This window comes from Calypte anna, chromosome 7 (genome assembly GCF_003957555.1).
Source record: "Calypte anna isolate BGI_N300 chromosome 7, bCalAnn1_v1.p, whole genome shotgun sequence".
In the NCBI taxonomy this organism is placed as follows: Eukaryota; Metazoa; Chordata; class Aves; order Apodiformes; family Trochilidae; genus Calypte; species Calypte anna.
The window spans coordinates 15,772,866-15,800,420 of record NC_044253.1 but is presented as its reverse complement, the minus strand read 5'-3'; the positions used below and the strand labels follow the sequence as shown (position 1 = coordinate 15,800,420).

The window sequence follows — 27,555 nt, the reverse complement described above, 5'->3', positions numbered from 1 at the left end:
GGTCTGTCTCCGGTGTCTCTGCACGGTGGCGCCCATGAGATTGTGGAGGGTGCTGAGGAGATGGCGATGCTGGTCTTTAAACATTCCGGCGGCTCGGAAGAGATCGAAACCACCGGCTAATGGGACCCATTAGCTCCGTGCAGAGAGCCAGCAATTGATCTGGGGTCTCGTGTTCGTTTCTCCCCCTGCAGAGGTTGGGCATACGCAAGGGCCCCTGGACGGGAGCCTCTACGCTAAAGTGAAGAAGAAAGACTCCCTCCACGGCAGCACTGGTGCTGTCAACGCTGCCCGCCTCCCGCTCTCAGCAGCGCCCAACCACGTCGAGCACACGCTCTCGGTGAGCAGCGACTCAGGCAACTCTACTGCCTCCACCAAGACTGACCGGACTGATGAGCCGGGGGTGCCCGGGGCACCCAGTGGCCAGGCGGTGCTGAGCCCTGAGGAGAAGCGGGAGCTGGATCGTCTCCTTGTCGGCTTTGGCTTGGAGAGTGTGCCCCCCATGCACAACCACGTGCCTGGCCCTGTGCCGGTGCGCCTGCCTGCCATGCCGGGCCGCCATGTGGTGCCAGCTCAGGTGCATGTCAATGGGAACGCTGCTGCGTTGGTGGCTGAGCGGGAGACGGATATCTTGGATGATGAGCTGCCCAACCAGGATGGGCACAGTGTGGGCAGCCTAGGCACGCTCTCCTCCTTGGATGGCACCACCACTGCCAGCGAGGCTGGCTACCAGGAGGCCCCTCAGGTGGGCAGCCTCTCCTCCCTGCCCAATGGCCCCTCGAGCTGCAATGGGGCTGAGAAGCTGCTGAAGGATAGGCTGTATGATGGCGAGTTGCTCTCCAATGGCAGCTACCCCTACAACAACCAGAATGCCCTGATGGGCCACCATCTCCGTGACCCAATGCCTGCCTTGCGGCCTTCAGCATCTGCTCAGGACCAGCTGGCTGGCTACCCACAGCGCCCACCAGGATCCCACGCCCCGGGCTGGCTCCAGCCTCAGCCACTGCCTGGCTCCCAGCCCTACCTGTATGGCTATGATCCCCCTGGTGCCTACCGCTCCCGGTCCTTCCCAGCGGTGGACACAGCCAAGTATGACCCGACTGCAGCACTGCCCCAGGCTCCAGCTCGCAGCACCAGCAGCCGGGAGGCTGTGCAGAGGGGCTTGAATTCCTGGCAGCAGCAAGGAGGCAGCCGGCCACCTTCCCGGCTTCAGGAGGGTGGCATGGAGAGCCAGAGCCCCAGTGTCTCCAGCTGCAGCCCGCAGCCCAGCCCACTGCAGACGGTGCCCCCGCACAGCCACAGCATGCCCGAATTTCCCCGGGCACCCTCCCGACGTGAGATTGAGCAGTCCATCGAAGCGCTCGATGTCCTCATGCTGGATCTCGCACCTGCTGTCCACAAATCTCAGAGTGTGCCTGCCACCTCTTGCCAGGACAAGCCAGCGGGACCCGTGCTCTCCTCCATCTCGGCCCAGCCCATCGCTGGTCTCTATGCCCGGCCAGCTCCACAAGTGGTCCAGCCAAGGTCCTTTGGCACTTCCATAAGCCCCGTGGTCTCCGAGCCCCGGGGCAAAGGCTATTCTCCTGGGGAGTTGAACTATGGGGTGCATGAGTACCGGGAAACCTATTCGCCTTACAGCTACCAGCCAGCACCAGTGCCAGAGCCGAGGAGCTGCAGCCATGCCCCAGCTGGAGCGCCAATGGGCAGCCTCCCACTCAGCACCTCCTACAGCCCAGTGGGGTCTCAGCAGCTCCTCACGTCTTCCCCGCCTTCCCCCACCATCCCGCCACAAACTCAGATGCCCCCCAAGGGACCGGACAGCTATGAAGACCTATCGAGGTCCACAGAAGAGCCCTTGAATCTGGAGGGCCTGGTGGCCCAGAGGGTGGCAGGTAGGACGCTTTGATTCCTTGGGGGGAAGGGGGTGACTGCATGTCCTGAGAAGCTGGAGCCTATGGGGGTGGTGCATGGTGGAGCCAGGGATGGGAGATGCAGCATCTCCTCATCCGTGCTGAACCCAGGGCCTGCCATAGGGGCATGCCAGGCAGGGGGACAGCTTGTGCCCCTCTCCTCCGCTGAAACCTTGCAGCTCGCCGTCTGAAGCAGTGTCTGCCAGAGGTCTGCCCATCTTCACCCCTTTGGGCTGGTCTCTCCCCTGTGGCAGGGCCCCTGGGGTCCTGGGGAGATTTCTCCCTTTCAGGGAGAATATGGCCAAGTTTGGGAAGATGTTTTCAGCTCTGGCTGAGGGTGTTCTGCCTGGACTCCACCTTGGACATGATGCTTTCCTTGCTTGGACTGTAATCTGGTGTAAGGTCCCACTTGTATTTAGTATAGATGGGTTTCTCTCTGATTTCAGTCCCTGCTTCTCCACCAGCATGCTGGACGGTGCTCAGGCCTCCTCCCTGGTGCTTGGACATCTTATTGGGGCAGCTAGGTACAGGCTGACAGTAGCCTTTCTACCTTGGTGGCCCAGCCAGCTTGGCTCTGAGTAGCTTGAAGCTTGGCCTTGGGCTGATGGTCAGAGGAAGGCATTTCCCAGCCCTGCCAGAGGGATTTGGTGTGATGCTTGGCTGGGTGCAGCACTGAGCATTGGTGCTGTGGCTGCTTGAAGGCATTTTCTCTGTGCCTCAGGAGGGAAACCGAGGGGAGACCACATTCTCTGACTCCCTGCCCTCATTTTGGCTCTGGCTTGGGGGCTCTGGGGATCCAGACGGTCCCAGCCCCTGGGGAAAGAGGTGCCATGGCCCTGTGGGAGCTCGGTGCTCTCCCTTCCCACTGCTTCAGCTGTGGTTGTTGAATTGTGGAGTGACGTTTGGGGCTGTGGCCAGGCTGGGGGCCAGCTCATGATGCTTGGGCTTGGCAGCTCTGTTCCTTCCATCTCTGCTCTCAGTCCAGAAACTCGATCGGCATTAGCAGGAGAGAGAAAAGGCTTGGCTGGAAAAATCCAACAGCACCAACCTCCCAGGCACAGGGGCTGAGTCCAGGGTGCAGCATCAGGGTGAAGGACAAATGGGGTGGTAGCAGTGGGGAGGGGATGCGTGGGTGGCAGAGATGTTGGGGCAGTTTGCATCCATCCAAACTTGGTGGTCCAGGCCAGATCCGCAGAGGGACCCAGGGCTTGTGCAAAGGGTTGAAACAAACCCAAGGACACATGGATTCCCAAACCACTCTGTGTATCTGGACCAAATACTATAAGGAAGAGATACTCCCCATCTATGGAGGGAAAAAATGAGGTGGAAAAGAGGAAAGCCCTCAGGAGAGGAGTAACAGTTGTTGCAGTTGGCAGGAAATGGATGTTTGATGGTGTCAAACAAAAAAATCTATCTGCCTTAACCCTGCTGTCAGGTCCTCAAGACTGGGCTGGGGTCACTCATCCCTCTGCAGCCATTGGGCTTCCGGGGGAGGAGAGGCAGCCCTGGGACCATCCCCAGCCTGTGGCCACCTGTCCCCACTGGAGCCTGGCCGTCTGTGCTGAGGCAAGGACAGCATGGGCAAGCGCCTGACCTCTGGCAGGAACAAGGTGTCCCAAAGCCAGTATGAGAGGGAATGGCCGATGGGGACGCTGGGACATGGGTGAGTTTGTTTACATTCCCTACTGCTATAAATTGCCTGTGTGTCCCAGCACAGCCATGAGGAGCATCTCACACCTCCTCCATGCCCAGTGGGAAAGCACTCCTGTTCCTGCTTCCCACTGGTGATGGAAGGGAAGAGGTGGGACAGAGATGCATTGGCATGCCTCCCCAGAGAGAGGAGCTGGTCCTGCCACCCTTCACATTCCCCTCATCTCCTAGCAAGGTATCTGAGGTCATCCTTTCTTGTCCCAGCCCTGTACATCCCATGATGGAGGGAACCTGAACAGTGCCATCGCCAAGGGGATGGTGATGGACCTTTCGCGGTCTTGCACTGGGGCACATGTGGCTGCAACCCATCACTGATTACCCATGTAGATTTAAGTAGTTCCTGGAGCCAGGCAATTTGGGTGAATGGTAAGCAGTTGCAAGCAGGGTCTGAGCTCCCTTGAACCTCAGGTGACCCAAGGCTCATCTGTTGGAGCCCAACTAATATTTTCTCTTGTTTTCTCTCTCTCTGTCTCTTTCCCTAATGTATCTCGTGACATTTGTCCTGTCTACCTTTTTTGCTCCCTATGGGGGACCATGTCTGTCCCTGTCACTTCCCACCCTTCTTGCACCCCCTGTCCTGGTATGCTGGCAGAGTACAACGCCAAGCTCAGGGAACTCAACAAGAGCATCAAAGTCCCCCGTCCTCCTCTGAACCAGCAACGGTCCTTCTCCGGTTTGTTCATTCCTCCTCCCTCCTTCCTTGTCCCCCAGCCTTCCCCACCCATCCTTCTCTTTCCCTCTCCATTCTTCCTTCTCATCCTTCCTTTTTTCATTTTCCCTTCCTCTCTCTCCTCTCTCCTCCCTCCTCCCTCCTTCCCCCTTATCCCTCCTTCCTCTCCTATCCCTGCATGCTGAGTGGTCTGTGTGTTGCATGGATGTGGGATGAAGGGGGGCTCAGGAGGCCCTCCCCATGCAGGTTTGATCTCCTTTCTCATCAGGGTGGTGCTCAGGTCCTCCTCGACCTCCTCTGTTGATGGGGAAGACACCATCCCTGGTTACAGACTCCCCTGCCCAGGCTTGGTTTTGCATTTCATCCAAGGCTGGCATTGCTCTCTGGTGAGGTTTCATTGCTGGGCCAGATCTGGACCCTTGCTCCAGCCCCTCTGAGTTTGCTTTGGCCATGGTTCACCCCGTGGGGAGGCAAAGGCTGGGTTGCAACTCCACAGACCCAAAGGGGACACTTTCTGGCCTGGCAGGCTCTCACCTGCCTCAATACAGGTGTTTCCCAAACGGGTCTGCAGGCAGGGAGCGGGGGGAAAAAGGACCCCTGGCTGTGCTCTTTTTTGGGTGAAACATGGGTGGCCACATTGATGAGGTACCCCAGTGGGAGAGGAGCAGTATATGTATCTGTACTCAGTGCGACAGAGCGAGTTCATCTCTGGTGGAGAGCAGTACAGAGGAATGTCTGCTGCTGTTCCTTATGCAGGGAGGGAGCAAGCGTGCATCTTTCTTTACCTGGATATTGTGTGTCCTTGTCTGGCTTTACTACTGGGTGCTGCATCCTGAGAGGGCCACTGATGCTGCTTTACCCGCTCATATCTACCATGGGGGCATCACCCAGCTCTTGCCTGGCAGGAGCTTAAGCATCTCATGCCCTGAAAGCAGCTACCTCCTGATTTGGCCCAGAAACATGGCTTCCCAGACACAAAACCACCTGGATTGAAATCCTCCTTGATTCCTTCTCCCCTGGGTGTTGTGCTTCTGACCTTCCCCAGCTCTCGAGCTGTGTATAGTCAAAGGGCAGGACTTTGTTGAGAGAGGGTTTCTGCCAGGTTAGGAAGGCAAATGAGCAGCAGAAGGGGTGTCAGTGCCAGAGGTAATGCGAGGCAAGGGTGGGAAGTGAGGTACAGGCTGTTCTCCCTTCCAGTTGTGATGGGGAACCCCAATTCCTGTAGCTGGGCAGGGCATCCTTGGGGAACTGGTGGCAGAGCCATGTCGGCCATGTCTAAGGGAGGCTGTACCTCTGCTGAGGGGGCACAGTGAACAGGGGAAAGGAGAGTTTGTTTTTCAAGTGTAGTTTCCAGCCCATAAATCACCCAGGGGGTCGAGGGAGCTGTGTTCAGAGGCTGGGTTTCCTCCAGGCTTTGCTCCGGGCTGCCTGTTAAGTTTCCCACTGCCAGCTCCCAAACAATGAGTCCCTTTTTTCCCCTCTCCTCCCTCCTCTCCCTGTGGCCCCGGCTGCTTACCACGTCTGGGGAGTTTACCAGCCAAAGCTTGGTGAGCTCCTGGGTGTCCCGATGGGCTAGATCTATCACCCTGCAGCTGGGTGACACCCAGCATGTGATGGAGTGGGGGTCCCATGCTGCAGATGTGCACTGACACCTGGGCTCCAGTGAGCTGCAGACTGTCCCTCCCAAATGAAAACTGCAAATCAAGGCAGGTGTACGTGACTCAAAGAGCCTGGTCTTTGCCTCTCTCTGCAGTGTTCAGTCAATTCAGCTTACTTTGGGGTAGGCCAAGGGAATGCTTGTGGTGATGGATGGTCTCGCAATCTGCAGGACACCCTGCTAAGCAGAGGGGAGGAAAAAAACACAGAGGTTTGCTTTATTTCCCCCCTGCCCTTTCACCATTTTGTTCCTCCTTATTCTTGCAGTTCAGGGCTCCATTCCCTTAAAGTGGGGAGCAGGGAAAAAGATACAGGGCAACCCTATAAAATGCTGCCCCGTGGCCACAGCTTCCCAGAAAACCTCTCTGTCCCCCTGTCCCCACCGTGGGCCTTTTTAATGGCTGTCCCCCGTGGCAGTGAGCACCTGCAGAAGGGATTGGGGAGTTGTGTTTCAAAGCTGTTCTTAGTGGAATTTTCCAGGACGCCTCCGCCGCTGGAGCCAGCCCCGTTGGCTCGCGTCCCCAGCCTCGCAGCGCGGCTGCCTCTCCACCCCCCCGGCTCTCAGAGCCGTGATTTTATTGTTGTTGCCATTCACTGGGCTGATTATTTAGAAATGCACCCAGGCCATTTCCCTCCCTCTCTCCCAGCCCTGTCCTGGGGGCTGAGCTCTGGTGTGGGGTGCCCGAGTGGTGCAGAGGGGAGGTCAGCAGGCGCGAGGCGTTGGTCCCATGCGGAGCCCCAGGGAGCGAGGGGAAGCAGCTGATGGCTGGTTTTCCTCCACCAGCCCGTGGGAAAGGAGTTGGTGTTTGAAAAGTGCATTTCCTGAAGAGTGATGCTGGCCTTTTTCTCTTTTCCTTTTTTCTTTATTTCCACGCCTCCCTCTGCCTCCCCTCCATCTTTCCCTCCCATGTGCTGGGCCAGGGCGAGCATGAGGACTCCTGGGCTCTGTGGGAAAGGTGGAGGGGATGGACCTGTCACCTGTGCTGGTGGGGCTGAGATCGGGGGTCACCCTGCTGCCATGAGGGTCCCAGGGAGAAGCAGGAGTCCTGCGGGGCTCTGAGCTGCATCCAATGATGCTCTAAGCGGTTCTTCTGCACCAAACCCAGCACCATCAGCTCTGAGCCATAATTAACCTCCTCATCAGGATGGATCGGGTGGAGTTTGGGCTCCACTGGGTGCCTCATGGAGGGACTGCACCCCTCATCCCAGTGCCATAGCCTCCCCTGCCCTGCCCTGGCTTTGCTCCTATTCTTGGGCTTTCTCCTAGCCTGTGAGGATTACCATTGGGATCCACCTGGAGCCCAACAGCCTGGAGAAACCCATTCTTCTTCGGTGACTTGCTCCCTTCTTTCCCCAGGGTCTTACTGCTCTTTGGAATTGCCCCAGGGTGTGGGCACCAGTGGCTTGTGGTGCTGGAGTCTAGGAAGGAAGTTTGGGGAGGAGACAGAGAGGAGATGCTGAGCTCTGCTTTTAGGAAGGCTTTGTGCTAGGGGTAGGAAATGAGCAGTGGTTTGTTGGAGTTCCCTGCAACATCTTTCTGTTGGGAGTCCTTCCTCCAGACCCAGTGCTTCTTCTACCTTGGGGACTCACAAAAATGTTTTTTTCCCATTGCTGTGGTTAAAGCTGTATGGGCATGTCAGAGCAGGGATGTTCCTGAACATGGCCACTCCAGTGCTGACCCCTTCCAAGTGTGATGCTGTGAGGAGGTGCCAGTCCTTGCCAGCTTCAAAGGGTGGGGGCAGGCAGTGTCCCCTTCTGGCTGTTGGGGCTTGGCATCCTATGAGCTTGCTGGTCTGCTCATAGGATGTTCATGCCTCTTGCACCCACTGCTAGGGGATGCTGTCCCTGAGCCTAGAATTCTAGGTGCTTGAGACAATCCTAGAATAATTTGTTAAGGTTGGAATATGTCTCTAAGATGATCGGATCCAGGAGAGCTCATGCAGCAAGCCAGCCACTAGCCACAACCCTGCCTTGCATCTTTGCTTGGCCCAGGGCTATCACTGTGGGGTGTATCTGCTCCAGCTCAAAACTGACCATAATGGTCTGGGGGTTAGATGCAGGTGAGTGCTGAAGCATCCATCTCTGCTGGGCAGAACCCCTTCTGAGGCACATGGTCTGAGGGAGACCTCTCAGATCAGCCCCTGTGTGTCTCTTGCTGCTCCCCATCTTAGCTGGTGCCTCCTTACCCATTTCCCACTCTGTGCTTGCACTACAGGAGTACAGTCCCGGGAGAAGCCCCTGGAGGAGAGTGCTGTCCCTGCCCACAAGCAGACCCCCAGTGACAGCCATTATGAGAAGAGCTCACCAGAGCCCAGCTCGCCCCGGAGCCCCACTGTCCTCTCACCTGAGGTTGTCAGCACCATCGCAGCCAACCCTGGAGGAAGGCCCAAAGAGGTGTGTTGGGCCTCAAAGGAGTGCTGGAGTGGCTGGTGGGCTGCAACCACCTCCAGGGAGGGAGGGGACTTCGAGAAGGTTATGGAACTTTCAAAATCTGCAGCATCCTCCTGGAGGGTTGGGGGTCAATGATGCTTTTTGGTGGTGGTGATGATGGTTAGCAGGGAAGAGGTGAAAACCTTCCCTTTGCCCTCTCTACTCGCTTCTTGGGATGTGCTGGACGTGTGTATGCCCAATGTAGGTGTGGGACTGACCCTTTCTCCTGCTCTCTCCCAGCCTCACCTCCACAGCTACAAGGAAGCCTTTGAAGAGATGGAGGGTGCCTCCCCCACTAGCCCACCCTCCAGCGGCGGTGAGATTTCTCCCCCCACCCCAGCTTTCCCTGTCTCGCCACAAACCCCTTACTCCAACTCCTGTAAGTGTTACGACTCTGGGAGGTGGAGGGGCTCGTTGGGTGGCTCTTGGAAAACCAGAAATTTGCCAAGGGTCAGCTCCAAGCTCCAGACACTTAACCACCATGTTAATCACTCTTCCTCTTCATTCTTCTCTCTCCTCTGCATCCCAGCACTCCATTCTTCCATCAGCGTCCCATGCTCAGCACCCTCCTGTTGCCTTTTTCCCCCCCTTTATGCAGTGGGGCATTTCTTGGATGGGATCCCAAGGCAGGATAAGGAGAGAGGCATGGTCCAAAATACAGCATCCTTTCATCCTGTCCTAGTCTTGTATCTCCCCATGTTTTCTACTGGCATGGCAAAGAGGGCAGTGAGGCTGTGATAGCAGGCAAGCTAGGGGGAAGGCAAGGAGTACTTCAGACCAGGAAGAGCACCAGGAAGACCCTTGCAAGTCTGCCACTTCTTGCTTGCTGTTTCTAGGCCAGGAAGGGGATCAGGCTGGGAGCTCCCAGCCCTTTGCATGCAGGCTGTCTCTTCTTCACTGGCACAGCATGTCTTCTTTCTGACTAAATCCAACTGTGCAGTCATGGTGGTTTTGTGTGGACTGGGTTTGTGTGACCATCTTGAGCAATGAACCCCAATGAGCAGCCTTATGTTGGCACAGCACAACTCAGGCTGGACCAGTGCCATGGAGCAGCCAGTCAGCTGGGAAACCAATCAAAAGGACAACAGCCTCCCCTCTACTCCCTCAGATCACTTTTGTAGGCTGGATGCTGAGGCATGCTATAGTGTTGGGGCTGGTTGGGCTTGGCTCAGACCCCTCTGATGCCATGTCTTGGTCAAACTGGGGCCACTTGCCCTCTGTAGCTCAGCCTGTAGGGCTGGAGGCTGCTAACTCCTAAGTTGTTGCTGTTCCTCCCCTGCAATCCACTGGCTTTTGAGCCCTCCCTTATGGGATGCAGTGGCTGGGTTCTGGGAGCATCCCTGGGGCATTTGGCAGCTTGGAAATGGCCCTGTTGTTCCAGGGACCAGAGAACTTGGCCCCAGGGCAGCAGCTCCTTGGCAGCAGGACAGTGCCTCGATTTTGGGGGATGAGTCACTTGCAGAGGTGACAGGAACAGGCTGGGGACGTGGCTCAGAGGCAGTGCTTCTTATCCAAAGCCAGCTGGGGAGGCCTGGGAAGTTTGAAGCTGCAGCTTTCAGGCTTTGCCTAAGTGTCCCCCCGAGGGAAATGCAGGAGAGATTCCTCTTCATGGGGAGACTGCGGGCCCAGGGGAATTTCTGGCCCTGGGAGGACCTCAAGGTTTGTCAGACAACAGAGATGTGAGCTAGCATCGCAGTTTGTGGCAGACCAGATTGGGAAAAATGAACGCCTACCAGGGAAGACCCTGCCCTCTCGGTTTCCCAGGGACTCAGCTGCTCCAGCCACAGGCTGCCAGGGCACCTGGCCTCAGGATGAGGGTCTGGCTTTCCTCTGGACCACTCACCACCCACCACCTCCCAGCCTCACCGTAGGTCCCGTGTCACCAGCTGGGGATGCTCATGCTGATGAAGGACCTCTGGTCCCTCATCCTGGAGATGTGGAAGAGGGAGACCTCTGGGAGATGCAGCATCAGGGAGGTGCAGCATCAGAGAGATGGGTCAAACATGGGGCAGGAGTGGAGAGGAGGTGCAGCATGGCCTGGGGAGGTTCACCCTGCCCTGTGAAGCCCTACCCTGTGAAACCCTGCCACCCTGCACTGCTGGTGCATCCATACCATAGCCATATATACATATGCAGGTCCTCCTGGTATGTATGTATGGGCACAGGGGTGCAGACCTCGTGTGCTTTGCTGACCCTCAGGAAACATTTTCTGTGTGAACATACTCACCCATCTGTTGAGCTGGTCTGGAAGGTGGGGGTGGGTTTTGGTAGTCCCACTGCCCCTTCTGTGGGTGCGATGAGCTGCTCTGGGGCAGCCTGGTGGGGAGGTGGGGATCTGCAGAGGTGGGATTAAGCTTTGACAGTGCTGGGATGGGGGGCGGATGCACAGGGGCAATGAAAGAGGCTTCATGCCTATGGTGAGAGCATTCCCTTGTAGAGGTGCTGCTGGGGTTTAGCCTTGCCCTAGTGAGATTTGCCCCCTTTCTCTGTTCTACCAGTCCTGCCATGGGACAGACTGCTCTTTCCCAGGCACCTCCTGCCCTGTGTGCATTCCCAAATTGAGAGGTTGCCCTTCTTTGGGGTGCTGCTTCACACAAGGGCTCTTCCTAGCAGCCTCTGATTGCAGCTGGTGGTGGTGATGGTTTATGGGGGCTCTGGGCCCCTGGGCAGCAACAGCTTCAGCCTTCCGAAGCTTCCCCTCCCACCCCTCTTGATTTATACTCTTGTGTTCCCTGTGCCAACAGTGCGTTCTCCCCCTGGCCTGGCCAAGACTCCACTCTCAGCACTGGGGCTGAAACCCCACAATCCGGCTGAGATCCTGCTGCATCCAGTGGGAGGTGAGAGTGGGCATGGGGGTTGTTGGTTCTTTTAGGGGGGAGGTGTCCATGAGGGTAGTCCTGGAAGGCTCCCCTGGCTGGAGAAGGCTCTTCTGCCTCCCTTTTGGGGCCAGGTAGCCCTGGGGACCTTGTCACCTCCCATGCAGATTCTGGGACTGTGTGAGGGTGGCAGACGTGTGCTGAGGGGCTCAGCCCAGCAGGGGCTCTGGTGGTGGAGGCTGGAAATCCCTGGGGTCTTGCCTCCTCCCTAGCCCCTTACTCCTCCCTCCCTTTCCCCCTCCCCTTTACCTCTTCTCCCCAGCACAGCTGGAAAACGTTTGTTCTCCAGGAGCCAAGCCTGTCAGCCAGAACAGTATCCAGAGCTCTCTCCATCCTGGAGAGAGGTCTCTGGGTGAAAAGGCCTCACTGTCCTGGGGAACATGTACCAGAGCAGTCTGCCAAGCCAGACCTTGCTGCTCCCTAGCATTCAACACCCCTTCCTGGGTCATTTCAGGACTGAGTGTAACCTCCTCAAAACCCAGCTGTGCCTGGGGGGCTCAGCTTGGCTGACCCCACCCAATAAGATCCTTCTTGCTCTGCCCCTAAGGGTGAGCTGATGCTTTTTTGCTGGAGCAGCCCTTTATGGTGTCTCCCCTCTGTTCCCTCCTCCCCACCTGAAACCACCTCCTTGGGGTTTGGACATCATATCTGGGATGCCCAGGTAGGCCCTGGGAGTGGTCCAGTTTGGGGTCCAGCATCAGGGATGTGTGAGGCTCTCCTTTGTGCTCTTTGGGCCTCTCTCTGGGTAAGACAAAGCCGCTTAACTCAGATTTCTCTTTCTTTCTGTCTTGCACCTCCCTTGCTCCTCTCCCTGCTCCTATTGCTCCCCTGTCCCTCCATCTTTCAGAGCTAGAAGGGGAGGCAGGTGGTGCCTCTGAAGAAGGTAAGAAAACCTTTTCTTTGTCTCTCTCTTCCCTGCATATCCCTGCTGCTGACATCCTTGCTCAGAGCAGTCTCTGGCTGTCTGCGCCAGCAGCTTTCCCTTGCCCTGGTCCCCAGGGATGTAGGAGCCTGGGTCTTGCTGGTGCTGCTCCTTTTGAGGCAGGGAACATTGTGCCTTGTATTGTGGCAGGGTTCCCCTATGTGCAAATTGGATCTGAAGTCTGTCACGTCGGGTGGCGATCATCCATGGGAGCTGAGTTCTTTGTTGGTACATGGCATCCTTACTGGTGGCATGCCAGGGATGCTGGCACACTGCAGCCACCTTCAGATGAGTCTGATGGGGGGCTGGGAGCAGAAGCTCTGGTTTTGAGCTCCTGCCCTCTCCTTCTGGCTTCGCCACTGCTGTTTGGAGCAAAAATAAACCAAAGTGCAGCACAAAAGGTCACCAAGCACAGAGGCCACCACCACATCCTACACCAGCCAGCTGGTTCCCTAAATTCCCCTGCACCTCTGCCATCCCTGGGCTGTGCCTCTCCTAGGATGCTGAGAACTCAGCTGAGCTTGGAGGTGGCTTTGCTGATTTTGGGGACACTTTTTACAAGGGGACTGGCACATCTTCCAAGGGGTGGAGGCTTTGGGAGGAGCTGTAATTCCCCAGAGTCCTGCCTGCTATCTAACAGTTGTTTGGCAGTTTTGCTTTCTTCTTTAATGAAACTATGGGCCCCCAGGACTGGGATGGGGAGCTATGTGTTCAGGATGTGTTTTAGGGAGAGGTTGTCTCTTTTTAGTGAGTTTGTGACACTTTCTGTGGCCCCAGGAGCCGTCAGCATTTCTGCCCTGGAGTTCCTCAAAACCTGAATGTTGTGTAATGCTGGAGAAAGTTTTTACTTGACAAAGATGTTCTGCTTCCACAGCTGATTTTTCAGCTGTGCCTGAAGTCTGGTGAGCCTGTGCTGCCTGGGCTGAGTGGCCACTGCCAGCCTCTTGCCCTGCTTTTGTTTTTCTTCTTGGATAATATGATCATTATTTGAGGGTAAGACAGTCTGCAGTCCTGAGCAGGGATGTGTGTTCTGGCTTAACCAAAGTTTGATTTAACACCCTCTGCACCCTCTGAGGAACCTTTAAAACAGTTGCAGTGCTGGGGTTTCTGTCTGCAGCACAGTCCTGCTCAGATTCCGAATTCTCGAGCAACTGCCCACCCCTTGGTGACTCAGGGCCTTTCTATTCTCCCACTGTCTTCCTGTCTCTGGAGCCTCTTCCAGCTTTTCCAAGAGCACAATAGGAGGCAATATCTGATTTTTTCAACCTAAAAAATCCTGTCTGAAACTTTCCATTTATTATTTTTTCTTCCTGTCGTTTTTTTCCCATGTTGAACCAAACGACTCAAACATGTGCCCAGGGTCACACAGCTTGCTGTGGCACACTTTGCTAGCACGTGAACTCCCTGGTGGGCTGTCCCCCCTCCCTGAACTCCTGGCTCCTGCCTTGTTTCAGCCCCCACCTTTGCAGGAGGGGCTGGCATTTTTGCAGCCGTTTGGTCTTAACCTCTGGCAGGCTGACTCATATGTACTGTCTGGCTAATTTTAGTCTGGAGTGGGGAGCTGGAGGAGAAAAGTGAGTAGCTGCAAAATTAATTTAATTACCTAAGCGGGGGATGAGTTTTTTGCAGCTGCCCTGGGCGTCCCCCTGGGCAGTGCATTCACTGTCCCTGTCACTTGTGTCAGAATCCATGTGTCTTGCCTTGGATGCTGGTACCCATCCTGTGTTGAGGTCCTTGGTCAGGTTTTGGCTCAGAACTTTCCTGGGGTGGTTGAGGAAGGCTGGGGCAGGGAGGTCAGCCTGAGGGATGGACAGCTTCTCCCCTGTCTTCAGGTGGACAGGGCACAGAGGCACTGGTGAGGAAGGAGGGTACCCGAGAGTCTTTTTCCTTGCAACACCCTGATCAGGCACCGAATGTGGGGTTGTGCATTGGTGCTGCTGACTGTGAGTGGGCCTGCTTGCCGGTGGGCTGAGCTGGAGCCCAGCTGTTATGACTAATAATAATAATGTTTGTCATGCTAATTACTACTGCAGAGCTGCCTCGGGCATGGCTGACCTAGAGCCGGGGGACCTGCAAGGTTGCTGGGCCCTTAGCATTTGACGCCAGCGTGTCTCGTTTAGGATGCTGTTCCCCAGCACAGAGGCAGTTGGCGGGAACGTGCCAGCCGAGGTGTGACACGGCTGCAGCTGCACGGGGGGGACAGGTCTGAAGCTGCAGCCCCTTCATCTGGCACGGCTTGTGGCATTCAGGCATTGGAATGGGCTGCCCACTGAAGTAGTGGATTCTCCGTCCCTGGAGATATTTAATAAGAGACTGGATGTGGCACTTAGTGCCATAGTCTAGCAACCGCAACGGTGGTTCAAGGGTTGGACTCGATGATCTCTGAGGTCCCTTCCAACCCAGCCAATTCTATGATTCTATGATTCTATGGTGCTGGGAGCTGTGGGGACTGTCACAGCGATAGGCACCAGCCAGAATGGAACAGGAGGCAGAGGAAAAAGTGAGGAGGGAGGGCTCGGTCTGATGGCTGCTGTGGCTGGTGACAACCAGCCCTGCCCACTACTCCTGGCACGGGACAGCTCGGCTGCTCCACAGGAAAATTGCTTTTCTTGGTCATGCTCATGGGCTCTGGTTTTAAGCTGGGCTGGGAGCGAGAGTGTTGGATACTGCAGTGGAAACAGTTGGATGTGCTTTCTGTTCTGCTCCTGAAGACAGCTGGCAGAGGTGGGCTGTGTGGGGCAGGGACCGATGGGCATCGTCATCTACCCTGCATGAGTCAGCGCAGGCTGGGCAGAGTCACTACCTCTATTTTTGGGGCTGAGGATGAGCAGGGAGCACGACGTGTGCTGTGTGGCATCTTGGGCGGGGAGGGACACTGACTCAGAGCAGGGTGGAGGGGCTGTGGCCCTGGCTTGGGAGAGGAGCGTGGTCCCACATGCTCTGGTTCCCTTGGAGAAAGGGGTGGGCACAGCCCCCCTCCCTGTGCCCTGGCTGGGATCTTCAGCATTCATTGCATCAACCTGAACACCCACATGAGCCAGAAGGGTTTTTGCACAGTCACTGGGGAGAGAAGGATGGGGGGAAATGTGCAGCTGGCTCCTTCACTGGCTGAAACAAGGATACTGGGAGGGCCATAGCCCCCTTCCCCATGGGCTCATCCATTTCCCCTTCTCTTTTGCTGCAGAGCCCAGGAGCTATGTCGAGTCAGTGGCTCGCACGGCCACAACAGGCAGGGGAGGGACCCTGCCTGCCACCCAGCCTGAGGGACGAGAGGTGCCTGCCAGGAATGGCACCTTTGCCAACTCCTTCACTGCTCCCAGCCCCATCTCCACCAGCAGTCCCATTCACAGTGTTGACGGGTAAGGCAGTGGGTGTAGGTCCCTGCCCCTGCCCTGGTTGGGCCAGGGCTGAACCTTGCCTGGTGTGCACAGGCTTGGCCTTAGTTTAAAATTGCCTTTGCAAGGGCCCCCATATTCCCATGCAGAATTTGGGGGTCCTGGCTAATCATGTGGCTCACTGCCCTCAGTGTACAAAGCTGGGTCACTGGTGGTCACTGGTTCTGGGCAGCATCTCACTGGGAACCTGGCCTCTGGGGGTGGAGGAAGGGGTCTGTGCTAACCTCTAGCCCTGGGTTGGGCTGAGTGTTGGTGTGCTGTGGTGTGATGGAGCCATTGTCCCTGTCCTCTCCCCACCCTGCCCATGGCACGTCCTGCAACAGCTTGCCTGGCAAGGCTGGCAGGGAGGAATGAACTGGGCATTTTGCTGGAGGAGGAGCTGGAAAAAGTCTCCATCTCCCAGAAAGTCATATTTTGAGAGGGAATTAGAATGAATTGGGCAACTAAAGCTGCCTCCAGTTGCTTTCATGCAGCTGACAGGACCCATCCCACCATTGCTTCTGAGCAACTGAGCAGCTGGCTGGTGCCATGTCTCAGTTTCCCTGAGCACCAGTCACAGGAGGGTGCCAGCTAACAGCAGGAATGAAGGATGGACCTCAGTCCTCCTTCTCTTCTCTCCTCAGGGCCTCTCTCCACAGCTACCCATCAGAGGGCAGCTCCCACAGCACGGTTACACCTCCCCACAACGCGTCAGAGCCTGTCTACCAGTCACCTGTTGGCTCACAGATGCCCTCTGCTCACAGCAGCTACCAAAACTCATCTCCATCGTCCTTTGCAATGGTCCAGGGTGGGGTCCCGAGCTCAATATACACCAGCCCCGACTATCCTGATGGCCGAGCCTGCCTCCAGCCAGATCCCCAAGCTCGGCCACAGCCACAGGTCAATATGGTGGGAGTCCAAGTCCTGCCAGGTAGCCCTCGCACCCTGCACCGGACAGTGGCTACCAACACGCCCCCCAGCCCCGGCTTTGGGCGCAGAGCTGTCAACGCCAGCATGAGCGGTGCTCCTGGCAGCCCTGGGCTGGCCCGGCATGCTGTGGTGACCCATGGCAACCTGGTGGTCCCACCAGGGAGTCCCAGCCTGGCCAGACATCAAGCCATGGTGGCTGTCCCCCCAGGAAGCCCCCTGTACGGCTACCCCAGCCCGGAGGAGAGACACCAGACGCTGTCTCGTCAGAGCAGCTCCTCTGGCTACCAACCTCCCTCCACACCGTCCTTCCCTGTCTCTCCGGCATACTACCCCGGCACCAGCACGCCGCACTCCTCCTCTCCGGACTCAGCTGCCTACCAGCAGGGCAGCCCCACGCCGCAGCCCGCGCTGCCTGAGAAGCGGCGGATATCGGCCGGGGATCGCTCCAACAGCCTGCCCAACTATGCCACCATCAACGGCAAGGCGTCCTCGCCCCTCTCCAGTGGCATGTCCAGCCCTAGTGGTGGGAGCACCGTCACCTTCTCCCACACTCTGCCGGACTTCTCCAAGTTCTCCATGCCAGGTAAGAGATGCGCTCAGAGGTCCTCACGTCTCCCTGCCCTGCCCAGGGCTCTCCCTTCCTCCTCCTTGCTGGCCAGCGGGGAAGGGGTTTGCATCTGTGTCCTGATTTATCCCTCCTGTCCATCCGCAATCCAGCGGCACTGCCGGGGCTTGGGCCATTTCCTGCACTTTCTGGTGATTCCAAACAGGAAACGCGACTCGGCATTACTGGGATAAACAGCATCCAGAGTTGTGTACAGGGAGATCAAAGCACCCGGAGGCAGCCTGTCTCTGCCGTGGGGATGCGCTGACCTCCCAGCCCTGTTCCTGGCCTCTTCCTTTCAAATGGCATGCTGTGCCCTGGGTGCTGCCACGCCTGGAACCGCTTTCCATGTCTCTTGTTATGGGACACCTCGGTGACGTCAAGATTGGACTGATAGGATGAGGGGAATAAAGCTGTGGGGTAGTGGTGGCTCCGACTGCCAGGCCAGTTTCAGTGCTGAGCAGGCAGCCCTTTGTGGGCACGTTGGCGCCTACCCTGGCCCCATGACACTCTGTGGCTGGGGCAATCTCCCAGTGGGGAAGTGCAAGCAATAAAACTCCATAACAGCAAGTGGGCTGGGGAGGGAGCGAGCCCCTCGCCTCTCTGAAGGTGACCAGATTGCAGAGGGCTGATAACGTCTCCAGCAGAGATGCTATCTGGCCTGCCGGGTTGTTTGCTCAGTTGTTTTTGGAAAGCAGGTGGCTGGAAAATTTTCCTGAGCAAAATGATGGCTTCATGGCTGGAGAACTGGCTCCCACCGGGGCTGTATCACTGATGGGTGCCAAACAAGGCAAGGTTGGGCTGGGGCCTGCATTTCTGAGGGCAGGTTGACCTGTCCAGTTCCTCTTCATGGAGCAACCAAATTGTGAACATCAGAGAGCACTGAAAGTCTCAGAGCATCTCCCCATCACCTCCTGGGCTATCTCTTTTCTCCAGCAGTTTCCATATCACCTGGCCCTTTTAAATTATGAATTTCCATTCTGTCTGCCCGTGTGGCAAGGAGGCTCATCCCACACACAGTCCTCCAAGGGCTCTTGTCTCTGGGTTTAGCTTTAGATGCCTAACAGCCCCCTAAGTTTCAGGTGATGATTATCATCCTACCTGGGTATTGAGAACTGGATTGAGGTTAGGCAATATGTTGGGGCTGCGAAGAGGTGGAGGTGTTAATGCTTTAGCTGGATTTACTAAAAACTCTTGTGGAGTTTTAGATGCATCTTCTTCTAACTTTTTTTGTATTCTTCTCCTTCCTTCCTTGCAGACATCAGCCCTGAGACTCGTGCCAATGTCAAGTTTGTTCAGGACACTTCCAAATACTGGTACAAACCAGACATCTCCAGGGAGCAGGGTGGGTATATGGCATGGGGCAAAGTTCCTGGTCAAGTGAGCTCATGTTGGGAGTATAGGGGGTTCTGGGATCACAGGGTTTAGCAAGGATTTTCCTTAGGGGCTGGATTAGGAGTGATGGTGGATTGCACATGCTCAAACTAGGGCAGAGAGAGGCTAAAGCCTAGTTCAGCTGCAGGCCTGCATGTTGTGGGCTCCCTTGATGGAGGAGCACTGGTCCCCACAGTGTGCAGTGGATCTATGGAGTGCAAAGCACCCAGATCTTGAGAGAGCTCGAGAGTCTTGCAGACATGGCTAAAATAAGAGGGTAAAACAAGGAGAGGTCAAGGTGCCTTCAGGGCCAAGGTCCTAGCATTTGGCCCCTGATCTCTGCCTGGGACGCCCCATCCTACACCTGCAGGTTTTGGAGGTCTACTTGAATTTCACTGTGCCATCTCTGAGGTCTGCTGTTCTCTCCTACAGCCATTGCACTGCTGAAGGACAGGGAGCCAGGAGCTTTCATCATCCGAGACAGCCACTCCTTCCGGGGAGCCTACGGCCTCGCCATGAAAGTCGCTTCTCCGCCTCCCACGGTCATGCAGCAGAACAAGAAAGGTATTGTGTGCCCTTCTCCATCCCACGCTGAGATACTTTGCATCTTTCATCCAGGGCAAGCAGGCAGCTGGGTCTGCCGAACCAGTTGTGCTCTTGGGTATGTGCTGATGTGGCAGGATCTCTCCTTCCCAGGGCACTGGACACCACTGGCACTGAGTGCTGAACTGCAGAAGGCTCAGGGGCATCTGCTTTTTGGGCATTGGCATAGCAAAACAGGCACAGCCTTCCCAGCCCACCAGCACCACAGGAGAGCCTGGCTCGGGGCTTTGCAAGGGCCCCTTTGCAGAGGGTGTGCAAAGTGGCAGGGACCCCTCTCTCGAGCTGGGGCACTGGTTTCCACTTAGGACTGGGAGGAGGAGCGGGGTGGCTCTGATGTAAAGCATCTTGTCTCTTCCCAGGAGACATCACCAATGAGCTGGTGAGGCACTTCCTTATCGAGACCAGCCCACGGGGTGTGAAACTAAAAGGATGTCCCAACGAGCCCAATTTTGGTGAGTGCCCCCAGTGTGCTTCCCACATGCAGGTTTGGGTTGGAAGAGCTTTGCCTTTGTTTCACTATCAAAGTGGACTATATGGAAAAGCCCCCACCTCTGTTACTGCCTCTTGTCCCCGCATAACTGACTCCTCTGGGCATTTGGAGCCTCTGGGGTCATGCACACTCACATGTGCATTCGAATGTGCACCTATGCGCAGGAGCACATATGCACCTTCCTGCACACGTGTAGGACAAATGATGCTGCTGCTGACGGGGTGGTGGGTAAGGGGGTCCCTTATTCCAGTTATACCCCGGCTAATGTGCTCTGAGGTGCTGCACAAGGACCTCTGCCCCATTCATTGTTCCCGAGCTGGCCCTGGCATCTCTGCCTCCTCCCTGAGCCCTCTGTTGGCATGGTGGTTTCAGCAAGTGCCATGAGTGGCATTAGGACCACAGTGAAGAAACCCACCCAAAAGCCTGTTCAATCTCCACCTGGTGTAACAATGGCCTAACATTGGGAATATACATGTCCCCTGCCCTGCACTGACCATCTCACCTCTCTCCCCAGGCTGCCTCTCCGCTCTGGTGTACCAGCACTCCATCATGCCTTTGGCCCTGCCGTGCAAACTGGTCATTCCTGACCGAGGTAAGAGCTAGGACCAGAAGGGAATGCATCTACCCCTACAGCCTGCCTGGGACAGGGTAGGTTGCCAAGCAGGGAGCAGCAGTAACACTCCATCTCTTCTAGATCCCATGGAGGAAAAGAAAGATACTGTGTCATCCACCAACTCAGCCACAGACCTCCTTAAACAGGGTGCAGGTGAGTAGAGAGGGGCTGCCTTGGGATGAGTGTGGCCTGGGGCAGTGGCTCACCCTGCTCACCCTGTGCCTGCTGTCTTCTGTTCCAGCCTGCAATGTCCTTTTCATCAATTCGGTGGAGATGGAGTCGCTGACGGGCCCCCAGGCCATTGCAAAAGCTGTTGGTGAGACGCTGGTGGCTGACCCCACACCAACTGCTACCATTGTCCACTTCAAAGTCTCTGCACAAGGCATCACCTTAACGGACAACCAGAGGAAGTAAGATCCCCTGTGGCCATGTATCTGGCTTCCCAAAGCCAGCAGGGCTGTGATCCAGGGAGTCTGTTGGTGAAGGACATCCCTGGGGTGGTGTGAGCCTTGTTGTGAGCAAGGCTGGGCTTTGTCTTTGACTCATAAAGCATCTTAGGGAGAGGTATGGGAATGTCCTCTGTGATGGTGGGGCTGGGCTGTGATGGGGCAGACTCTGGGGCTTCCTGGCCCTGATGATCCCTGTCTTGTGTTTCAGATTGTTCTTCCGACGCCACTACCCCCTCAACACTGTCACCTTCTGTGACCTGGACCCACAGGAACGAAAGTGAGTGCCCTGACCCAGGGGAAGCACATATCCCCTGCCTTTTCCCCTCACCTAGGCTCATGGGCTGCTTAGAGCAGGGTCTTTGCTTGCTCTGTCCCTTTTGCTCCCACAAAGGGCTGGGATGAAAGGTCCCCTTGGATATTGTGGGGCAACACCATCTTCTCCTGGTGAATTCTTGTTATCTCCAAGCATCTTCATGATAGGGGAGAGGCATGTCAGGCTTTTTCCTGTAGAGCCAAGCCTGTACAAAGCCAGGCTGGCCCTCCAGCATTGATGTGGTGATCTCCATCATGGCCCTGTCTCTTTGTGGGGTGCAGATGGCACCATCCCTTACATCTTTTCCCCTTGCAGGTGGACTAAAACTGATGGCAGTGGCCCAGCCAAGTAAGTACTTTCTGTGACCGATTCCTCCTAGCTGCTGTTGGGGTCACTCCTCCTTGTATGGAAGCATTGGCTGAGAGATGCCCTATGTAGGGCAGTGTGAACTGGACTCAGCTCCTCATTGCAGGAGCATGAGATCATAATCCTGGGCACTCAGTAAGCATCTTTCACCCCCAAATTCCTGGTGAGAGCAGGCATAACCCTTACTGAACTGGTCTTAGTGGAAACTGTCCCAGTGGAGTCAGCGGGAGCCACCTCATGGAGCACAGCCTGGGGTTATGCTGATGGCGTGTGAGCCACCGGCTGGCTCTTCCCTTTCCTCCTGTCCTGACCCACAGGAGTGCAGAGCTGCCAGCTGAGCCCATTTCCAGGGGCCAATTCCCACTAATTTTAGCCATTGTGTTAGCGCAGGGTTTTTTATTAGGATGTCCAGCTGCTGGGATATTTCCCCTCTCTAATTAGAAATGCTATGGCCTAGGCCTGTCTCACATTCTGTTCCCCCATATTTATAACTTGAGTTTGCATGTTAGAATTAAAAAAAAAAAAAAAAAAAGGGAGGGGGTACACATTTTATTTGTCAGGGGAGAGACAGACAGGAATAGCTACATGGTCTCACTCAGCTCTTTGTGTCCCCACATAGCCTTCTTCTCATGGAGGGTCTATATTCCAAGGCAATGCTGTGTTCATCTGGAAGGTCTCTTCTAAGGGAGGGTGGCAAGAGATGAGGGGTTTGGCCAAGAGATGATAGAAATGCAGTGCTGGCCTTCAGAGAAACTGGAGCAAAGAGAAGAGTAGATGAGTCTTTATGCAGGCTGGTTTGGGATATCTCCCTCTGTGTTGTGTGAGGTGGATGGTAAAGAAGGGAAAGACAATGCTGGAATGGAGTGGTGGGGTTCCTTGGGTTAAGCAATACTGGCAAACCTCACTGGGACTCTTGCCTTCTTCCCACCCAGACTCTTCGGCTTCGTGGCCAGGAAGCAAGGGAGCACCACAGACAACATCTGCCACCTCTTTGCCGAGCTGGACCCAGACCAGCCAGCTGCAGCCATTGTCAACTTTGTCTCCAAGGTCATGCTTGGCTCAGGCCAGAAAAGATGAGCCAGCACTTGCGGGTGATCCTTGAATTTTGGAGAAGGACTTGGAGCTGATCCGAGAAGGAGTGTGAGGAAGTGCATTGTGGGAGAGGGAAGTGAATCGGGGGGGAAAGGGTTGGAATTTTGGAGGAAAACAGCAAACAACAAAAAAACCCCAACCAAGCACCTAAAAACTGAACACAAGCCAAACACACACATAGAGAGGAACCAAAACCACGCACCTACATATGAAAGCCCCAAACTTACGCCAGACAGGATGCATTCCCAGTGAAGGGAAGGTGACCAAAATGAAGGCAGCAGCATGAAGTGTGTTCCCAGCTTTTGGTATGATGGTCCTGAGTGGTGACATCCGCTCGGGATGGCATGTGGGACCATGACTGGTGTTTCCCATCTGGAAAAAAAGTGAGAACTGGCAAAACTCATGGAAGAAGCTCCATCCCAGCAGCTCCTTCAGTGAACTTCTACTACATGTTTGATACAGCCTGAAGAAGATAATGTGGGCTGAGTCTGCAGGACACCTGAGGAGATGCCCTCGGAAACCTTCCCTTGCCTGGCTGTAGCAGACAGTCCTCACTGGCCCCCATGCTTCTAAAACCTGCCGGCTGTCTGGTGACCTGGGGGTGTTGGTCGTGAGCCCTCCCCAGGAAGTTCAGCCATGGGCTGATCTCTGTTGCTGACCCTTGGTTCATCGGTTGTTTCGGGTGAGCTGCTGTGAGTCCACCTGGAGAGGGTGTCATGGCATTTTCTCACCTCCCCAGGGGTGCTTCTGCCCTCCAGCCCATGGGGAAGTGTGGGGGGCTCCTGCTGCCCTGTGCTTGGGAAGGCAGACACTCCCTGGGAGTTTCCTGGGAGAATGCAGAAAGTTGCATCTTCTCTTGTCTTCCCCTTTTCCCTCCCATCACTAGTCCTCTTTGACAATTTTATCCTACAGCCTGTTACATGTTCTCTTAACACACACACAAAAACCAAAACAGACAAGATAGAAAAACATTGTAATAATAATAATAATAATTATAATAATAGCGGATGCTGGCACAGGTGGGTTCCCTGTGCAAAGCAGCAGACCCGTGGCTACCCCTGTCTCGCTCTCTGGAGACACGCAAGCGGTTTTTGAATTGCATGGACGTTCAAGTTGCACGAAAGGCAAATGACTACAAGTAACTCAGGCGCTTTTTTCTCCATTTAGTTTGGAGGCCACGTTAAAGAAAAAGAGGGGAAAAAAAACCACCAAGAAACCAAAAAAATCCCAATGAGACTAGAAAAGGACCTGCAATCGCTGGGCAACCTTGGTTTGGTGGGGAGGTGGTCCTCTGAGAGCCACTCTGCTCGGCATGCACGTACCCCCCAAACTAGCTAGCTGGAGGCTCACATCTCCCCAAATGCACCATAGTTTTGCAGTGGCTTTGGTGCTATTTTTTCTCTTTGCTTCAGGGGGTAAGGAGGGCCAGCTCTGGGGCCAGAGGGGCAAAGGGTCCCCGTGCCACAAAGGCAAGGGGAGATGGTAGCTGTGGGGGCAGCATACAGAGGTCCCAGCCCTCCAGTACCAGGGGAGGCAGAGGAAGCTTTGGTCACATATGCAGGTTTGTGGGGGTAAAATGGTCATTGCTGAGCCCTCTGCTGCAAATATCTTTCTGAGAGCCTTCTGGGAGAAGTTTTCAGTGTAAAGTGGCCCAGATAGTTTATTTGGGGCAAAATTTAGAAACAATGCTGCAGCTGCCCCTGCCCCCTCCTTGAACAGCTCACCTCCCTTGGACCGCCTTTGCCTTGATAACTATAATATATATATATATATATATACGAGCTATACTGATGAAATACTGTAAGCTAACAAAATTTTCAGGAGGAAAAAAAGGTTGAATTTACACTCTGAAAATATTTATTTTTTGCCATAGTGCTTTCTGCGCATCGTATCTCCCTCATTATATCAGCCCTGCCCACCTCCCCTCTTCCCGTGCCCCAGGGAAACACCTGCACGTTAAAAGAAAATCCAGAGCAACGAAAAATATGGATGGGGAAGAGGCGCGGGGGTCCCCCTGTGTTGGGGTGGCGTGCATGTGACCAGTGTGTGTGTGTGTGTGGGGGGGGGGGGGGGTGGGGGAGAGAGCGAGCGAGTGGTGTGGGTGCCTGGAGGCTGAACTCATGTACTGAAGTGAGCAAGAAAGGATTCAGAGCGAGGAGCTGGTTGTGAGATGGCGGTGGGATGGAGAGTTCTGGGGAGGGGTGTGGGGGGCTTTCCTGCCCCCCCAGTCCCCAGCTCCCCAGCTGCAGAGACCTTTTCATTTTTTATTTTTCCAAAAAATGATTCCCTCCTTCTGCGAAATTCAAGCGAGATGAGAGATGATCTCACCCGTAATCTTCTCTATCGTTCAACGATTAGAGAAGACACCGTGTTTATAGATATATAAAGATATATTTTTGAAAGTCTCTATTTTTCAGACTTGGTTTTCTCACTGCTAAGAAAAGAGATGATAATAATGTAATTTTATTTTAATCTGCTGCCTTGGAAACTGGTGCTTGAAACTCCCATTCCTCTTTTTCTCCCCATACAAACCAAGCAGATGTAAGCACCCCAGAGATGTCGCGCAGAAGCTGACCCCAGCAGATACCTGCCAATAGCATCACAGCTGCTTTGGGCCCTGGGCCGCTCACGGCTTACCCACTAACCCACTAGCTGAAGGTTTAGACCATATCCAAATCTTGAACACTAACAAAGTTGTCCAATTATTATATTATTGTTTTTAACACAAAGCTTAATCACTTTCCAATGATGTAGCTGGGTGTTTGTCAGCTCTCTTTAAAGGCACTTTTTTTCCCCTTTTATCTTCTAAGTTACATTTTTAGGTGTGACCCTTTCTGTCCCCAGTAGACTGTCAGCTGATGTTGAGGATCACCCAGCTCCTGGGGCTGGCAGGGACCCAGTGTTGATATTTTTTTTCCTTACAAAGGGACAGAAAAGACTCTTTGTTTTTTTTCCTTTGGTTTTTAAATGCAGTCATGGTATTTGAGATTCAAGCTTGCGCGAGTTAAGCCCAGCATATGTTTTGTTGTAATCACACTGCCATTGTCAGCAGCTGGATGATATCTCTCTCTCTCTCTCACACGAACACACACACACATCCCTCCTTCCTGCACAAAGAACTGCATATATTCTTGCCAAAGATACCCTTAAAAACGCACTTTTCCCCTCGTATATGTTTTGTTTTTCTTTTTTTTTTTTTGCGTGTGTAAATTTATTGTACGTGCCTTTTTGGTGTCAGTTTATTCTTTGGAGAAGCCCCTTCCCACCCGTCCTCCCTTTGCTGTCCATGCTGCTGTCTATTGGGAAATGCTCCCTGGGGAGGTTGTTTGCTGCCTGTTCCAAATGGTAGCACCTGCAACATACAATTTATGGGATTTCTGTTCAATGAGGCTGCCTTTGGCTCTGCTCCCCCAGGAGGTTTTCTGGGGATGATTTGTGTCATAATCTGCTGATGGGATGCACTCATCATCTTTGCCAGCCCCCTGTTGTCAGTGGAGATGGGGGCTTGTGGATTTAATCAGATAAATTAAATAAAATTTGGGGTTGTTCTGGATGCAAAATTTGCTGTCTGCCTCCTGGACAAACCACACGTGGAAAACAAACTAGGTAGGGATAAAAACCCAACCCAGCCTCCGGGCATCAGTTTCCTAGCGAGTTCAACCGCCTGAACCGAATAGCAAAGTAAATCCCCACCCAGCAGGTTGGGTGGGTAAAGAAACCAGTTGCCCCAAAAACCCCAGACAGCAGCGTCAACAAAAGGCAACCTTTCCCGTTGGAGCAGGCAGGAGGATCAGACAGCAAAGGAGCCCGCAGGGGCTTGTTTCACTTCGTTCGTTTGTTTTGCAAATTGTGAGGTTGGTTTGGGGTTGCTCATTTTTTTTTTCTTTTCCTTAAAAAGAGGGGGGAAAAAAAAAAGGAAGCAACCCAACATTTCTGTTGGCGGATTCTGTGCCGCCGTGTTATGCGTGGGGGTTTTTTTTGGTTGTTGTCTCTGTTACTTTGGAAGCGTTACAGATTTATTTGCTAATCAGTGTTAATGAACAGTTTCAAACTTTTAGACTTGCCCATTTCTGTGTATTTATATAGATGGAAAAAAAAACGTTATATTTTGTATCTTTGTGCCCATAATGTTGTTGCGCGTGTAAGGATGACTTCGGTCACACCATGTCTCTGTGTGAATGTGACTCCGCTGTTGTCTTCCCGTTGTACAGATGTTGGATTCTATGCAGTTCATTGTATGGCTTTATAAAGTGGTAAAAACAAAAAAATCAGTTATATAAAATATACTGTTGCTTGGAATGCCAGCTTGGTGTCTGGATTGCTGGAAATGTATCTTGAAATTTAAGGGAGCGCAGGAATAAATGCTCTGTTCTTTTTGCACAGGAGAAAAAAAACCAACCCTAAACCCCAGCGGGTGCTGTGTTTTCTCTGGGCTGTCATTCCTTCTGTTCCTCGACGGCAGATTGGGGCCCCCGGACAGACGCCGGGCGGTGGGCGTGGGAAGCAGGAGGGGTTGTGCTGCTGCTTGTCAGCCTCTAGCCTCAGCTTGTGTTCACCAGATGCTGGCTAACCAGGCAGCCCCCAAACTTCCTACATGGCTTCAGCTCCAGCTCAGGCTTTTGTTTACCAGGAGGCATTTCCCTGGCTTGCTCTGCAGGCGCTGTGTGCTCTTCAAATCCTGCTGCTTTCCCCCAAGTTTCCTTTAGGTACTGCCTGTCCAGCCCTGGACATTCTCTTTGAGTCTGTCTTGCATATGGAATTAGGTTGGAATGATGATGGTATGGGGTCTTTTGCATTAGTGACGGTCTGCTGCCATTAGACCCCACTCCTTGTCCCTTTCAGAGCCATCCTGCTCCCCTGTGCCCAGCAAAGCTCCTCCCAAAGTCTCATGCCTGGCTTTTCCAGCATTTGCTGAGCAATTCCCAGCATCTGTCAGAGCCCTCAGCCCTCGGCTCTCTGGCTCTGCTCCTTCCCCTCCTCGCTGAGTTGGTGGCCAAGACCCAGCCCCCGGGATGGACTGAGTTTAATTATACAAGAAATATCAGCCAGAGCAGAGGCAGTTTCTCTGGCGCCAGAACTGCTGCAGCTCAGAGGCTCAGAGCTTCTCCTGGGACCCGGCAGCACTAAAAATACCTCCTGCCTTTCTCTAAAATAGCTGCAGGGCTAGGAGCAGATT

General features: G+C 54.6%; 1 protein-coding gene across 6 annotated transcripts in view; it reads left to right on the top strand.

Moving 5' to 3' along the window:
* The window catches only part of TNS1 (tensin 1), a 68,483-nt gene extending 41,699 nt beyond the window's left edge, over window positions 1-26,784 (top strand). For 2 of the 6 annotated variants that reach the window (XM_030454206.1, XM_030454211.1), the window contains 17 exons: window positions 192-1,889; window positions 4,210-4,290; window positions 8,159-8,337; window positions 8,614-8,752; window positions 11,118-11,210; window positions 12,097-12,132; window positions 15,356-15,530; window positions 16,190-17,058; window positions 18,338-18,424; window positions 18,886-19,017; window positions 19,416-19,508; window positions 20,061-20,138; window positions 20,241-20,312; window positions 20,401-20,569; window positions 20,817-20,885; window positions 21,237-21,269; window positions 22,220-26,784. In XM_030454206.1, coding sequence (XP_030310066.1) covers window positions 192-1,889; window positions 4,210-4,290; window positions 8,159-8,337; window positions 8,614-8,752; window positions 11,118-11,210; window positions 12,097-12,132; window positions 15,356-15,530; window positions 16,190-17,058; window positions 18,338-18,424; window positions 18,886-19,017; window positions 19,416-19,508; window positions 20,061-20,138; window positions 20,241-20,312; window positions 20,401-20,569; window positions 20,817-20,885; window positions 21,237-21,269; window positions 22,220-22,364 — 4,148 coding nt within the window. In that variant the 3' untranslated portion in view covers window positions 22,365-26,784. The remainder of the gene's footprint in view (window positions 1-191; window positions 1,890-4,209; window positions 4,291-8,158; window positions 8,338-8,613; window positions 8,753-11,117; window positions 11,211-12,096; window positions 12,133-15,355; window positions 15,531-16,189; window positions 17,059-18,337; window positions 18,425-18,885; window positions 19,018-19,415; window positions 19,509-20,060; window positions 20,139-20,240; window positions 20,313-20,400; window positions 20,570-20,816; window positions 20,886-21,236; window positions 21,270-22,219) is intronic. The other 4 variants (XM_030454208.1, XM_030454209.1, XM_030454210.1 and 1 more) reach the window with 4 other exon arrangements.
* Window positions 26,785-27,555: the final 771 nt, after the last annotated feature.